The 13,924-nt window shown below is 36.3% G+C and overlaps 1 protein-coding gene across 2 annotated transcripts in view; it reads left to right on the top strand.

The window, feature by feature from the left end:
- The window catches only part of BANK1 (B-cell scaffold protein with ankyrin repeats 1), a 331,256-nt gene that overhangs the window by 305,104 nt on the left and 12,228 nt on the right, over positions 1-13,924 (top strand). For both annotated transcript variants that reach the window (XM_018049269.1, XM_018049268.1), the window contains exon 12: positions 11,687-11,865. In XM_018049269.1, the coding sequence (XP_017904758.1) occupies positions 11,687-11,865 (179 nt within the window). The remainder of the gene's footprint in view (positions 1-11,686; positions 11,866-13,924) is intronic.

Raw genomic sequence — 13,924 nt, 5'->3', positions numbered from 1 at the left:
ACAGAGTCAAAAAGTCTGTTCTGTACATCTGCGTCTCTTTTGCTGTCTCGCATACAGGGTTATCATTACCATCTTTCTAAATTCCATATATATGTGTTAGTATACCGTATCGGTGTTTTTCTTTCTGGCTTACTTCACTCTGTATAATTGGCTCTAGTTTTATCCACCTCATTAGAACTGATTCAAATGTATTCTTTTTGATGGCTGTGTATATGTATCACAGCTTTCTTATCCATTCATCTGCTGATGGACATCTAGGTTGCCTCCATGTCCTGGCTATTATAAACAGTGCTGCGATGAACATTGGGGTACACATGTCTCTTTCAATTCTAGTTTCCTTGGTGTGTATCCCCAGCAGTGGGATTGCTGGGTCATAAGGCAGTTCTATTTCCAGTTTTTTAAGGAATCTCCACACTGTTCTCCATAGTGGCTGTACTAGTTTGCATTCTCACCAACAGTGTAAGAGGGTTCCCTTTTCTCCACACCCTCTCCAACATTTATTGCTTGTAGACTTTTGAATCGCAGCCATTCTGACTGGTGTGAAATGGTACGTCATCGTGGTCTTGATTTGCATTTCTCTGATACTGAGTGATGTTGAGCATCTTTTCATGTGTTTGTTAGCCATCTGTATGTCTTCTTTGGAGAAATGTCTATTTAGTTCTTTGGCCCATTTTTTGATTGGGTCGTTTATTTTTCTGGACTTGAGCTGCATAAGTTGCTTGTATATTTTTGAGATTAGTTGTTTGTCCGTTGCTTCATTTGCTATTATTTTCTCCCACTCAGAAAGCTGTCTTTTCACCTTGCTCATAGTTTCCTTTGTTGTGCAAAAGCTTTTAATTTTAATTAGGTCCCATTTGTTTATTTTTGCTTTTATTTCCAGTATTCTGGGAGGTGGGTCATAGAGGATCCTGCTGTGATTTATGTCAGAGAGTGTTTTGCCTATGTTCTCCTCTAGGAGTTTTATAGTTTCTTGTCTTACGTTTATATCTTTAATCCATTTTGAGTTTATTTTTGTGTATGGTGTTAGAAAGTGTTCTAGTTTCATTCTTTTACAAGTGGTTGACCAGTTTTCCCAGCACCACTTGTTAAGGAGACTGTCTTTAATCCGTTGTATATTCTTGCCTCCTTTGTTGAAGATAAGGTGTCCATAGGTGTGTGAATTTATCTCTGGGCTTTCTATTTTGTTCCATTGATCTATATTTCTGTCTTTGTGCCAGTACCATACTGTCTTGATGACTGTGGCTTTGTAGTAGAGCCTGAAGTCAGGCAGGTTGATTCCAGTTCCATTCTTCTTTCTCAAGATTGCTTTGGCTATTCGAGGTTTTTTGTATTTCCATACAAATTGTGAAATTATTTGTTCTAGCTCTGTGAAAAATACTGCTGGTAGCTTGATAGGGAGTGCATTGAATCTGTAGATTGCTTTGGGTAGTATACTCATTTTCACTATATTGATTCTTCCAATCCATGAACATGGTGTATTTCTCCATCTATTAGTGTCCTCTTTGATTTCTTTCATCAGTGTTTTATAGTTTTCTATATATAGGTCTTTAGTTTCTTTAGGTAGATATATTCCTAAGTATTTTATTCTTTTTGTTGCAATGGTGAATGGAATTGTTTCCTTAATTTCTTTTTCTACTTTCTCATTATTAGTGTATAGAAATGCAAGGGATTTCTGTGTGTTGATTTATATCCTGCAACTTTACTATATTCATTGATTAGCTCTAGTAAATTTCTGGTGGAGTCTTTAGGGTTTTCTATGTAGAGAATCATGTCATCTGCAAACAGTGAGAGTTTTACTTCTTCTTTTCCAATTTGGATTCCTTTTATTTCTTTTTCTGCTCTGATTGCTGTGGCCAAAACTTCCAGAACTATGTGGAATAGTAGTGGTGAGAGTGGGCACCCTTATCTTGTTCCTGACTTCAGGGGAAATGCTTTCAATTTTTCACCATTGAGGATAATGTTTGCTGTGGGTTTGTCATAGATAGCTTTTATTATGTTGAGGTATGTTCCTTCTATTCCTGCTTTCTGGAGAGTTTTTATCATAAATGGATTTTGAATTTTGTCAAAGGCTTTCTCTGCATCTATTGAGATCATCATATGGCTTTTATTTTTCAATTTGTTAATGTGGTGAGTTACATTGATTGATTTGTGGATATTGAAGAATCCTTGCATCCCTGGGAAAAAGCCCACTTGGTCATGGTGTATGATCTTTTTAATGTGTTATTGGATTCTGAATGCTAGAATTTTGTTGAGGATTTTTGCATCTATGATCATTAGTGATATTGGCCTGTAGTTTTCTTTTTTTTTTTTTTTTTGTGGCATCTTTGTCAGGTTTTGGTATTAGGGTGATGGTGGCCTCATAGAATGAGTTTGGAAGTTTACCTTCTCCTGCAATTTTCTGGAAGAGTTTGAGTAGGATCGGTATTAGCTCTTCTCTAAATTTTTGGTAGAATTCAGCTGTGAAGCCGTCTGGACTTGGGCTTTTGTTTGCTGGAAGATTTCTGATTACAGTTTCAATTTCTGTGCTTGTGATGGGTCTGTTAAGATTTTCTATTTCTTCCTGGCTCAGTTTTGGAAAGTTGTACTTTTCTAAGAATTTGTCCATTTCTTCCACATTGTCTATTATATTGGCATATAATTGCTGATAGTAGTCTCTTATGTTACTTTGTATTTCTGTGTTGTCTGTTGTGCTCTCTCCAATTTCATTTCTAATTTTATTGATTTGAGTTTTCTCCCTTTGTTTCTTGATGAGTCTGGCTAATGGTTTGTCATTTTTATTTATCCTTTCAAAGAACCAGCTTTTGGCTTTGTTGATTTTTGCTATGGTCTCTTTTGTTTCTTTTGCATTTATTTCTGCCCTAATTTTTAACATTTCTTTCCTTCTACTAACCCTGGGGTTCTCCATTTCTTCCTTTTCAAGTTGCTTTAGGTGTAGAGTTAGGTTATTCATTTGACTTTTTTCTTGTTTCTTGAGGTATGCCACAGATGACTTTTGATATTATTATTTGTCATCATGCTTTCCATATTGTTTTCTTATACCTGAGATACATTTCTCTAAACTCATAATTCTGTCAGAACTGGGAAAATAAGATATATCATGAGAATCATGCTATCAACAAAAACCTAAAAGGAAAAATATTGATAATGAAGACTATTCAGATGTGTTTAACAAGCAGGCACTAAATCTTCTCTGCTCAATAACTCTATCTGGCACCTGTAAGCTTTGGAGTTTGCAACTTGTAATATAATCTCTACCCACTGATTCTTCAACGCAGACTGAAAAATCATTATTGGCTGGTCTTTTCATGGAGTGTGCATGCTCTTGGGAAAGATATAGTCAGGGAATCCATCTTATATGAGCTTTCTAAGTTCCCAGTGCTATAGCAGTTCAATGAATGTTAAATAATAGAATTTTCTGTAAGTAGGAGACCTAGGGAAATGCAGATGGTATTACCTGTATGTGGGAAAAAGAGAATACTGGTCCCTGAGCTATTTTCATCAGGCTGCTTTTGTCAATACTTGATATATTAAAAAGAAAAGGGGAAATTATCAAAATATGGTTATGTGGACTCCGCAGAAGAATAATGGCTTCAATTCTCTTTTTCAGTATAATGTACATTTCTATTTGTTATGTTGTTTATAGAAGTTCTTTTTTTGGTTAAAGTCATACCTGGAAAAACTTGTGTAATAGCTGAGGTCTTATCTAAAATGGTGATGTGTCAACAGCCCACAGTGGCCTTCCAGAAATGCTTCTGAAGGAAAGGCATCAAAATGATGCAATTCTTAATAACAATAGAAACAAAGGCTTTAAAAAAACTAATAGTGAAAAAAATGCTAATAGTAAAAAAAAAAATGATACTAATCCAATTAATTTTAAGGTTGAACAAAGGAGATTGAAACACATAAAATCAGTAGTTCACCTTCTGACCCCCAGTTATCACTCTATTTGTTGCTGTTGTTCAATCACTACGTTATGTCTCTTTGTGAGTCTATGTGCAGCCCATGGACTGCAGCACGTCAGGTTCACCTGTCCTTCACGATCTGAAATTTGCTTAAACTCATGTCCACTGAGTCAGTGATACTACCTAACCATCTCATCCTCTGTCACCCCCTTTCCCTTTTGCCTTCAATCTTTCCCTGTATCACAAGTGCTAGTTTTTGAAAGTTCTCCCCGCTCTAGCTCTGGTCTTTCCATACACATACAGAAAAAGTAGTTCTCTTAAGTAGAAAGCAGCCTGAGATCCTACAATAAAGAAAGCTGTGTGATGGAAAGATGGGATGGGCAAGAACTACTGTTTGTTCAGGAAGTCAGTTGCTTGTAGACCTATCAGAACATATTGCCAAAGAATCACGCTCCCCCCATAAGTAACAAAGTTACACTAGACAAAACCACTAAGGCCTGGAATTTTGAGTTGTGAATTGCACCTGCCAAAGTCCTGTGTAGTCCTGAAGCAGAAAACAAAATTTGATATGAACACAAGGAATGGAAACAAAGGATAAACAACCACCAAGTCTCTTGTTGAACAAGATTGTAAAATGTTCTCTTTTAAGAAGATTGAAGAAGAGGATATATAAATAATATAATAACTTCAAAATCCATGTCAAAGGAAAGGAAGAATTTCATCATGAAGACTCAGATTAATTATACTTTGATAAATGATTTATTTAATGAGTGAGGTTGTATCTTCCCAAGAACCATCAAGCTATCAGAAGAAAAATAATGTGAAATATTCATGCATGCCCCTTACACCTCAACTAATGACTGGTAATTGTCTAAGTCTGAAACATTTTACAAATATTTTAACTTTTTAGAAGATAACTGAAAAGAAGTATGAGTTATTTTGAATTTTCATTTATTAAATTAAGCTAAACTATTCAGCTTTCAGGATCAGTGCTAGATTGTTGTTGAGTCACTAAGGCATGTCCGACTCTTTACAATCCCATGAACTACAGCACACCAAGCTTTCCTGTCCTTCACTATTTCTCAGAATTTGCTCATGTCCATTGAGTCAGTGATGCCATCCACCCATCTCATCGTCTACCGCTGTCTTCTCCTCCTGTCCAGAATCAGGGTCTTTTCCAATGAGTTGGCTCTTCCCATCAGGCAGCCAAAGTATTTTAGCTTCATCATCAGTCCTTCCAGTGAATACTCAGGGTTGATTTCCTTTAGAATTGACTGGTTTGATCTCCTTGAAGTCCAAAGGACTCTCTAGAGTCTTCTCCGACACCACAATTAAGAAGCATCAATTCTTCAGCAGTCAGGTACTCAGCCTTCTTTGTGGTCCAACTGTCACTGGGAAAACCATAGCTTTGACTGTACAGATGAAGAAATAATCCCCAAATAATGGCGAAATATCTTAACTTAGATTTTCTGTTTTAAAAATAAAAGTCAGTTTTAAAACTTAGAGAATGGTGTAACAAGAATTTGACATATGGACTACATGATTTATTGGGAAAAGATCACAACCTAAGAAGTTTATATTTAGTTTGCTAGTTTGTTAGCTTGCTAATTAGATTGTTAGTTGTTTAGTTTGTTCATGTAAGAAGAAAATAAATATATTTTTTGGATATCCAAGATTTTTTTAAAAGATAGCATTTCTATGTCATCATCAAAATATTCCCCAAAATATATTCTAAATAAAGGAATGACAGTAAAATTACAAGCTCGAATAGACGTTATAGAGTTAAAGAATTCGTGGTGAATAATGAATTCAATAAAACATGGAATTAAGTGTAAATAATCATTAACCTTTGCAACAACCCTGTAAGTAAAGGTATTAGACAAACTGAAGTTTACAGGGTGGGGTAAGACAGAGCTGAACTTTGTACCTCTGCTTGTTTGGTTCTAAATACCATTCTATATATTTTCTTTTATAACAGATGTTGGTTCAAATTTGGATAAAAGAAAAATCAAACTACATCTTGCTTTTAAAATATATACTGCATAAATATACTAAAGAAAACAAAAGTTTAAAATTTATGGTCAGTAATGATTGCTTATAGAAACAGAAACAAAGGAATTATTTTCAATCTTAATTTTAGAAAAAATATAATTCAAGGCAAAAGTATTAGACAAAGAATATGACTTCATTTATTTAAATGCTGAAATCCAAATAAAGGCTTGTCATCCAAATAAAAGCATTCTTTAATGAGGCAAATATTAAAACATTATAATATTTAAATAAAATGTGGTAGAATAAAACAACCTGACAAAACCCACAATAGTAGTGACATGTTAGAAATACTTTGAATCTTTGATAAAATAGTAAAAATGCAAAAAAAAAAAATAAAATAGAAAAAATTAAGATAATGTCAGTTTGTGCTTAATAGAATATATGCTTTTCAGGCTCTTTAATTGACAATATGCTGTATGAGTTTTTTAAAATTCATTAAAAATGTGACCTATTCAACCCACTTTCTGATCTCAATATGTTAAGCAAAGGCAACATTATAGCCATAATCTTTAGTTAGTAACAATTAAAGGAAAGCAAAGGAAGTAAACACTAAGAAAGAAACTGTAATAAAACCAATGAAATAAATCTAGTAAAAGTTGAAAATTAATAGAGCTTGAAGAATTCACCGATATGAAATGTTGACTAAATCTAAAAGTTTATTTTTAAAGGGGTAAATTAGCAAATCCTCTGGCAAATCTCGCCAAGAGAACACGCCAATAAGAAAACCAGTCATGAGAAAATGTCAATATAAAGAATCAGAGGAAATGTTTATTTTCTTGTGTCTAAAAATATATGACTTTTCAACGAGAAAGCCTAATTAACAGAATTATGTCAGATGATAATGATGTGTCAGTACAGATTTATCAGTGGCAACAAATATCCCACTCTGGTGGGTGATGTTGATAATGGCAGAGGCTATACATACGTGGGACTGGAGGTGTGTGTCGATCTCTGATCCTTCTACTCAATTTGACTATGACCCTAAAATTACTCTAAATAATAGAGTATATTACTAGAACAAAGTCAACTCAATTAAAAAATTATGTCAAGTGATGAATAGAATTTTTTAAATACTACACAACAAATAGCTAAGGAATGTTTATAAATTTTAACTCAAAAGATTACCAAGTTTTGTCACTGAGTTATTTCAAACTCAAGTAAAACAGAATTTTCATATTTTATGAATCATCCCATCATCACTGACTCAATGGACATGAGTTTGAGTAAACTCTGTGAGATAGTGAAGGACAGAGAGCCTGGCCTGCTGCAGTCCATGGGGTCATGAAGAGTTAGACACAACGTAGCAACTGAACTGTAGCAACAATATTACTTTGCAGACATCATAAAAGAAAAAAAAAAGTATTCACTATACACTGAAAACAAAAAGTTCCTGCTAAATAGGGCCAGGATTCCATTTTCTCACATGTATAGATGAAACAGACTAAATCGTTCCTAAAATAATTTATAAATTTAAGGAAATACCAGTCATTTTGAAAGGACTTTTTTTCCTATGCAGAGAGACACAACAGTTTGGAATAACGCATTTAAATTTATAAAGCTGATAAATAAATAAGAGCTGAAATGAGGTTACCATTTAGGGAAAAAAAGGAGATTTAGGCATCACCATTTCCCATGTGTGTTAAGGTCTACTACTTATGCAATGCAAAGCTATAGTATCTAGTGTTACACCGGCATAAGAATCCCCTAACTGGGAAAGAATGGTTTAGGTTATAAAATTACTAAAAGTTTTTGTGCTTTTTTTTCACTGACATATGTACAATATTGATATGGTTAACACTTTACCATATATGCAATTTTGCATCCTGCTTTTGTACTTGTCCTTGTATAATAAGCACACTCTGTTGCACGTGGTCTTTTAAAGTATTGATATTATTTTAATGACTACCTAATACTTATTAAGTAAATACTTCATATTTTAAATTCTTTGGCATTGACCAGTCAAGTTGTTTGCTTTCAATTTTTCAGGAAAAAATGTTCTTCTAGCCAGTCCCTTGGAAATAGAAAGAATTTTTATGAAAAGCTTAATTTGCTTTCTTACCCAATCTCTAGGTTCATATGTCCACCAGATGAGTTGCTTGATGTTTATTTGACCAAAACTTGATCAGAAGGAAAATCCTATACAGAAAAATTGATCTGAAAGGAACAAAACTTTAGAAACTGTAGTTTGTCTTGAAGCTTTTACAATAAGAGAACAGGAGTCTGTCTATATGTACAAATAGTCTGACAAATGCTTTTCAATGAAGATTATGTTACACTCATACTATTATGTTATCATTTCATACTAACTCCTAAAAATAAACTAATAATAAATATAAATTTGAGGAGGAAGGAAAAACCTTTACATCCCCCATAAAACAATGAACTAAATGCAATAAAATAATCTATCAAAAATTATAGGTTTCATATTTTGGTTTGATTAGCTTGCCCTTTGGAAGAAAGGTGGTAAAATGCCTAATCATTTTTCTCTGCAACTTTGTCATACCTAATTTATCATGACAATTGTTTTTAATATTTTTAATGTGAAAAAGAAAGAGGAAGAAGCAGATGTTTGTAAAATTAGTCTAGTTGTACAGCTCATTTTCAGGACTCAATCTGTCTAGAATTTTGTCTCTCCTAAATTGTGTTCTTTTGTTCTGTCTGCAGAACCATGCAAAACTGAACCCTGCCTCCTCAAAAAAAAAGTCATCTTGCTTATATTTTAGTAGCTAACATTCGAAATATGAAAAGAAAATTGAAATGAATGTTAATAAAAGAATTCAATATTTTTGAATTCAGTTAAACCTGCACGTATAACGAAACTGAAGCTGGGACCATTTTCTGGGAAGACATGGCTTGAGATAATTTCTATAAAAGCAGAAAATCCAGCTGCATGGGTTTTTGAGATAAAAATGGATTCACACTTAGGCAAAGGGATGACAGAAGTGAGGTGCTAGTTAAATGGCATAACTGTTAAATGACGAAGCTAAACCTCCGCACTCTGGCAGGAACGACACAGAATTCTGCTGCAGAGGGTACTCACGAATTGAATTGGAGCATGGAAGCCTATGAAAAGCAAGTGGTATAAGAAGCAAGAGCTCAATTCTTATGTGTGCTTTTGGCTGCTAGCTGACTTTTGCTTCTCCAGTTCCCTGAGATTGCACGCTCCACCATCCCTGAAGGAAAAACTTTACAGTATGGAATCTGTTGGCATCTTGTTAGTCCTGGGGAAATAGGACTTCTGAAGACAAAAGATAAGCCAAGAAAACTCCCACGGGAATCAGAATGATTGGCCATGGAGCAGTTTTATGTGCTTGTGAATCTTTACAGAAAGGAACCCTCTCTGTGCCCCCTTCCCGAGAGTCACTGCTGGAGTCTCAAAACTGACAGAGACATGAGAGGCCATTCCAAGACTGCCTCACAGCTCAAGTTCCCATCAAATACTTAAAACTGCTATCAAGAACTTGAACTTCTCATTTCTAAACTAACCCATCCTATCAATGAATCTTTAATACTATAGAATTTGAAATGATGCCCCCCCACACACTGTTTCCCAAATATTCATCAATCTGGTCTGGGTACAATCTAAACGATCTACTTCTTTCTTTATTTTTTTTAATTTGCCACTCTCTTTTATGTAAGACCAAGGTACATTAGCAGGGGAGAGCTGTGTACACAGAGAGAGCACCAAGTTACAGGTTCCAGTCCTTAATCAGCAGCAGGAAGTTATTCTCACCAGCCGTAATCAGTTTCAGCAGAATTACTGTTACTTCCTTAGAGTGATAATCTCAGAGAATATCTATTTTACTATCAATAGTTCATAATTTTTAAATTTATTTTATTTATAGTATAGTGATCTAATTCTTTCTTGAAAACGAGTTCCCAGTAATGAGCAGTTTCTCCAGGGATATACCTAACTTACTCACCTCCAACCTGCCTGCAGCTTGGTGGGACTATCTCTTCTCTCCTTCTAGACTCTGGGCACATTTGGATTTTATAGCACATAAGATGTGTGCTGCCTTGTCTTATGCAGTAAGTATGGACATAATAGAAATATGTAAATGAGAAAGTACAAAACTCAAATGAGTTCTGCAGCCAGGCAGGGAATACAAGGGTGATGTCATCCAAAGACTTAGAGGGAGTAACAGAGATCAGGAGAGTAGAGAGTCCCTACAAGCGTGCGCTTCATTTATGGCTTGAAGCACTGTGTGGAATAAATAGAATGCTGACTTCACCTGTGGTCTGCAGTTTGCTCTCAGTGTGCCTCAGGCCAGTGTCCTCTGTGGTATTTGTAGCCACATGTGAAACATCAGCAGAGAAGGCAATGGCACCCCACTCCAGTACTCTTGCCTGGAAAATCCATGGACGGAGGAGCCTGGTAGGCTGCAGTCCATGGGGTCGCTAAGAGTCAGACACGACTGAGCGACTTCACTTTCACTTTTCACTTTCATGCATTGGAGAAGGAAATGGCAACCCACTCCAGTGTTCTTGCCTGGACAATCCCAGGGACAGGGTAAGTCTAGTGCGCTGCCGTCTATGAGGTCGCACAGAGTTGGACATGACTGATGTGACTTAGCAGCAGCAGCAGCAGTGAAACATCAGACCACCTACTGTTCTCATTGTGCCAGACAACTAATACATTTGTTGTTGTTATTGTCGTTAGGTTCAGTCACTTAGCCTTGTCTAACTATTTACAACCTGCTGGACAGCTCCCCTGTCCTCCGCTATTTCCTGGAGTTTGCTCATGTCCATTGAGTCAGTGATGCCATCCAACCATCTCATCCTCTGTCGTCCCCTTCTCCTGCCCTCAATCTTTCCCAGCATCAGGAGCTTTTCCAATGATTTGGCTCTTCATAGTATTAGAACTTCAGCATCAGCACCAGTCCTTCCAATGAATATTCAGGTTTGATTTCCTTTAACTAATAGATGGCATGCTTCAAAATAAACTCTTTTGAAAAGGCAGCAGTTCACTACTACAAAACAACCAGAAACTATTTATTTAAAATCTTTCAGGAATAAATTTTCAAATGATCCTAAACCTCTTGTGACATTGGGATGTGGGTTGAGATCTCTTTTCTCAAAGCTAGAGAGATTATGTTTATTCCACAAATATTTATTTGTAATAATAATATGACCTTTTACTTAGCTTTCTATGCGGCAAGCCCAATGCTAAGTATTTTGTGCACATGTGTGCTAAGTGCTGTGCTGTGCTTAGTCACCCAGTCGTATCCAGCTCTTTGCAACCCCATGGACTGTAGCCCACCAGGACCCTCTGCTCATGGAATTCTCCAGGCAAGAATACTGAAGTGGGTTGCCATTCCCTTCTCCAGGGGATCTTCCTGATCCAGGAATCAAACCAGGGTCTCCTGCACTGAGGACAGATTCTTTACCAGCTGAGCTACCAGGGAAGCATAATTTAAAGTAATTCCCCCAAAGGACCATGAAACTGGCACTGCCCACAACTAGTGCAGAGCAAAACTTTGGTTGTTGCTCTTCCTCTCCTCATCCCTTTATGTTTTCAGTGACGAGACACGTTCTTTTCACCTGTAACTCTAGGTCTGAGGCATGACAGTTTTTAAAAGTGCATTAAAAAATTTGTTCTGGTTTGTTCTGTAACTGCCTATAGACTAGCTGGAACAAAAAACTCAAACTGCTTCATTTTTTTAAGTGTTTTTTTTTCCCCCTAGTTGTCATTAAAACACTTCTCATGAAAACACCCTTCTCTCGTATTGTAGACAGAGGTCGGATGGAAAGTCAGACCTTCTCCACCGTAAGGAACTGCCTTGCTGCGGGACAGGAGGAACTCATCCTGCTGCAAGAGAAAGTCAAGAATGGGAAACTGTCTATGGACGAAGCCCTGGAGAAGTTTAAACACTGGCAGATGGGAAAGACTGGCCTGGAGATAATTCAGCAGGTAATACAAACCCCATTCTACTGTGGAACGTTCCTTCCCTTGCAGAGTCCTAGCCACTTTGTAAATATTTAGTCTTAACAAAAAATACAGGTAATTGTTCTTTCTTTCATTTTTAACTAACCAGAAAAAGAGGCTTTAAATTACCGATTAAAAGTTTAGCAATACCCAGGTTTCATGTTTACAAACAACTGATGAACTCATTGCTAAGACTGAGTGTATCATAGCTAATATCTAATCAACATGTAAGGCTGTCCTTAGTAGAGTGAAGGTTTTATGAATCTCATTGCTGAAATTAAGGTGAAGCATCTTTACACTACATGCTTAGAATTCTGAAGAATGTGTTATTTAGACCAGACTTAAAGGGAACAAGAAAATGATTAAAATCATATCAGACAATAGTCCTGAATAAATTTAATGTTTTATATTCCCCATTACCTTTGGAAAAATAAATATATATGTATCAGAATTTGCATATGTATAAATATATACATATATAAATAGATATCATGATTTGCATATAGATCAGTCAAGATTTACAGGAAAATTATGCCAAGAGTATTAAATTCAGATAAGCTTGTCTTCTATAAAAATAATTTACATCCTGAAAGGGAATTGGAGTAGGTAGTTCCAAGAGGAGAATGAAAAAATTGTATACTATACATGTAATATAATATACAGCCCATGACAGTCCTCAGTGAGGGGATTCAAGACGGTATTCTATCTATCCAACAGGCTGTACCACTCACAAAATATCTCACCACTTTTTTTCTTCTTCTCATATAAAGCCCCCATACCTCAGCCAGTTCTCAGGCAGCCATTTCCTTAGCTACGTTAGGCCCAAATATCAATAATTATTAATAGCCTAATATGCTACCTTTCCCAAGGGATCATTTTTCCTTTAAAATAGTGCTTATGAAGACATTTTTTAAACAGCAGAGAAATGAATCAGAATAGTGGTTCAAGCGATATGGCATATAGACGGGAGATTGTTTAGGTAAGGGGACTTCCCCAACACATGTGTGGTCACACACCTTGTTAGAAGTCACCTGTCTCGCAGGATAGCTCTTGTTGCGGTTTGGTGGCTGGACCTGGTCAAGCTTTTGCAGTGTGAAGCAGGGGCAGTTGTTTTACAAACATGTTAAGAACGCTAATTGTGGAGTTTTGTAGTGATGGTCGTTCATGGTCAGAACTATAGCACAGTCCACACTGTTGCCATCACCATCAAGCATCCCTCTCATCCTGAAGTGGGTAAAGTGTGCCCAAGTGCTGAACTGCAGATCACTCTCCTGGCAATGCTAGAAAATAAGTTTATATAAGTTTGGTTGATATAAGTCAAATGTACTTTATCCTCCTTAGACCTTTCTGTAATAAAGTTTACAATTTAAAGTGATCCAATCTAAATACCTTCTTGTTAGTGATTTCACTAGTTGCTTTATCAAACCCTTGGTTGTTTCTATTTTATTTGTGTATTTATATTCAGTTGTTATTGTTGTTCAGCCACTCAGTCGTGTCCAACTGTTTGCGACCTCATGGACTGCAGCATGCCAGGCTTCCCTATCCTTCACCATCTCCAAGAGCTTGCTCAAACTCATGTCCATTGAGTTGGTGATGCCATCCAACCATCTCATCCTCTGTCATCCCCTTCTCCTCCGTCTTTCCTAGCATCAGGATCTTTTCCAGTGAGTCGACTCTTTATATCAGGTGGCCAAAGTATTGGCGCTTCAGCTTCAGCATCAGTCCTTTCAATTAATATTCAAGGTTGATTTCCTTTAGGATTGACTGGTTTGACTTCCTTGCAGTCCAAGGGACTCTCAAGAGTCTTCTACAACACCACAGTCCAAAAGCATCAATTCTTTGGTGCTTAGCCTTTTTTAAGGTCCAGCTCTCACATCCATACATGACTACTGGAAAAATCATAGCTTTGACTGTTCAGGCCTTTGTCTGCAAAGTAATGTTCTGCTTATTAATACACTAACTAGGTTTGTCACAGCTTTTCTTCCAAAGATCAAGTGTTTTTTAATTTCATGGCAGCCATCACCATCTGCAGTGATTTTGGAGC

Source organism: Capra hircus, chromosome 6 (genome assembly GCF_001704415.2).
Source record: "Capra hircus breed San Clemente chromosome 6, ASM170441v1, whole genome shotgun sequence".
Lineage (NCBI taxonomy): Eukaryota > Metazoa > Chordata > Mammalia > Artiodactyla > Bovidae > Capra > Capra hircus.
Note: the sequence above shows the minus strand (reverse complement) of the source record. Positions and strands in the feature narration are given on the sequence as shown.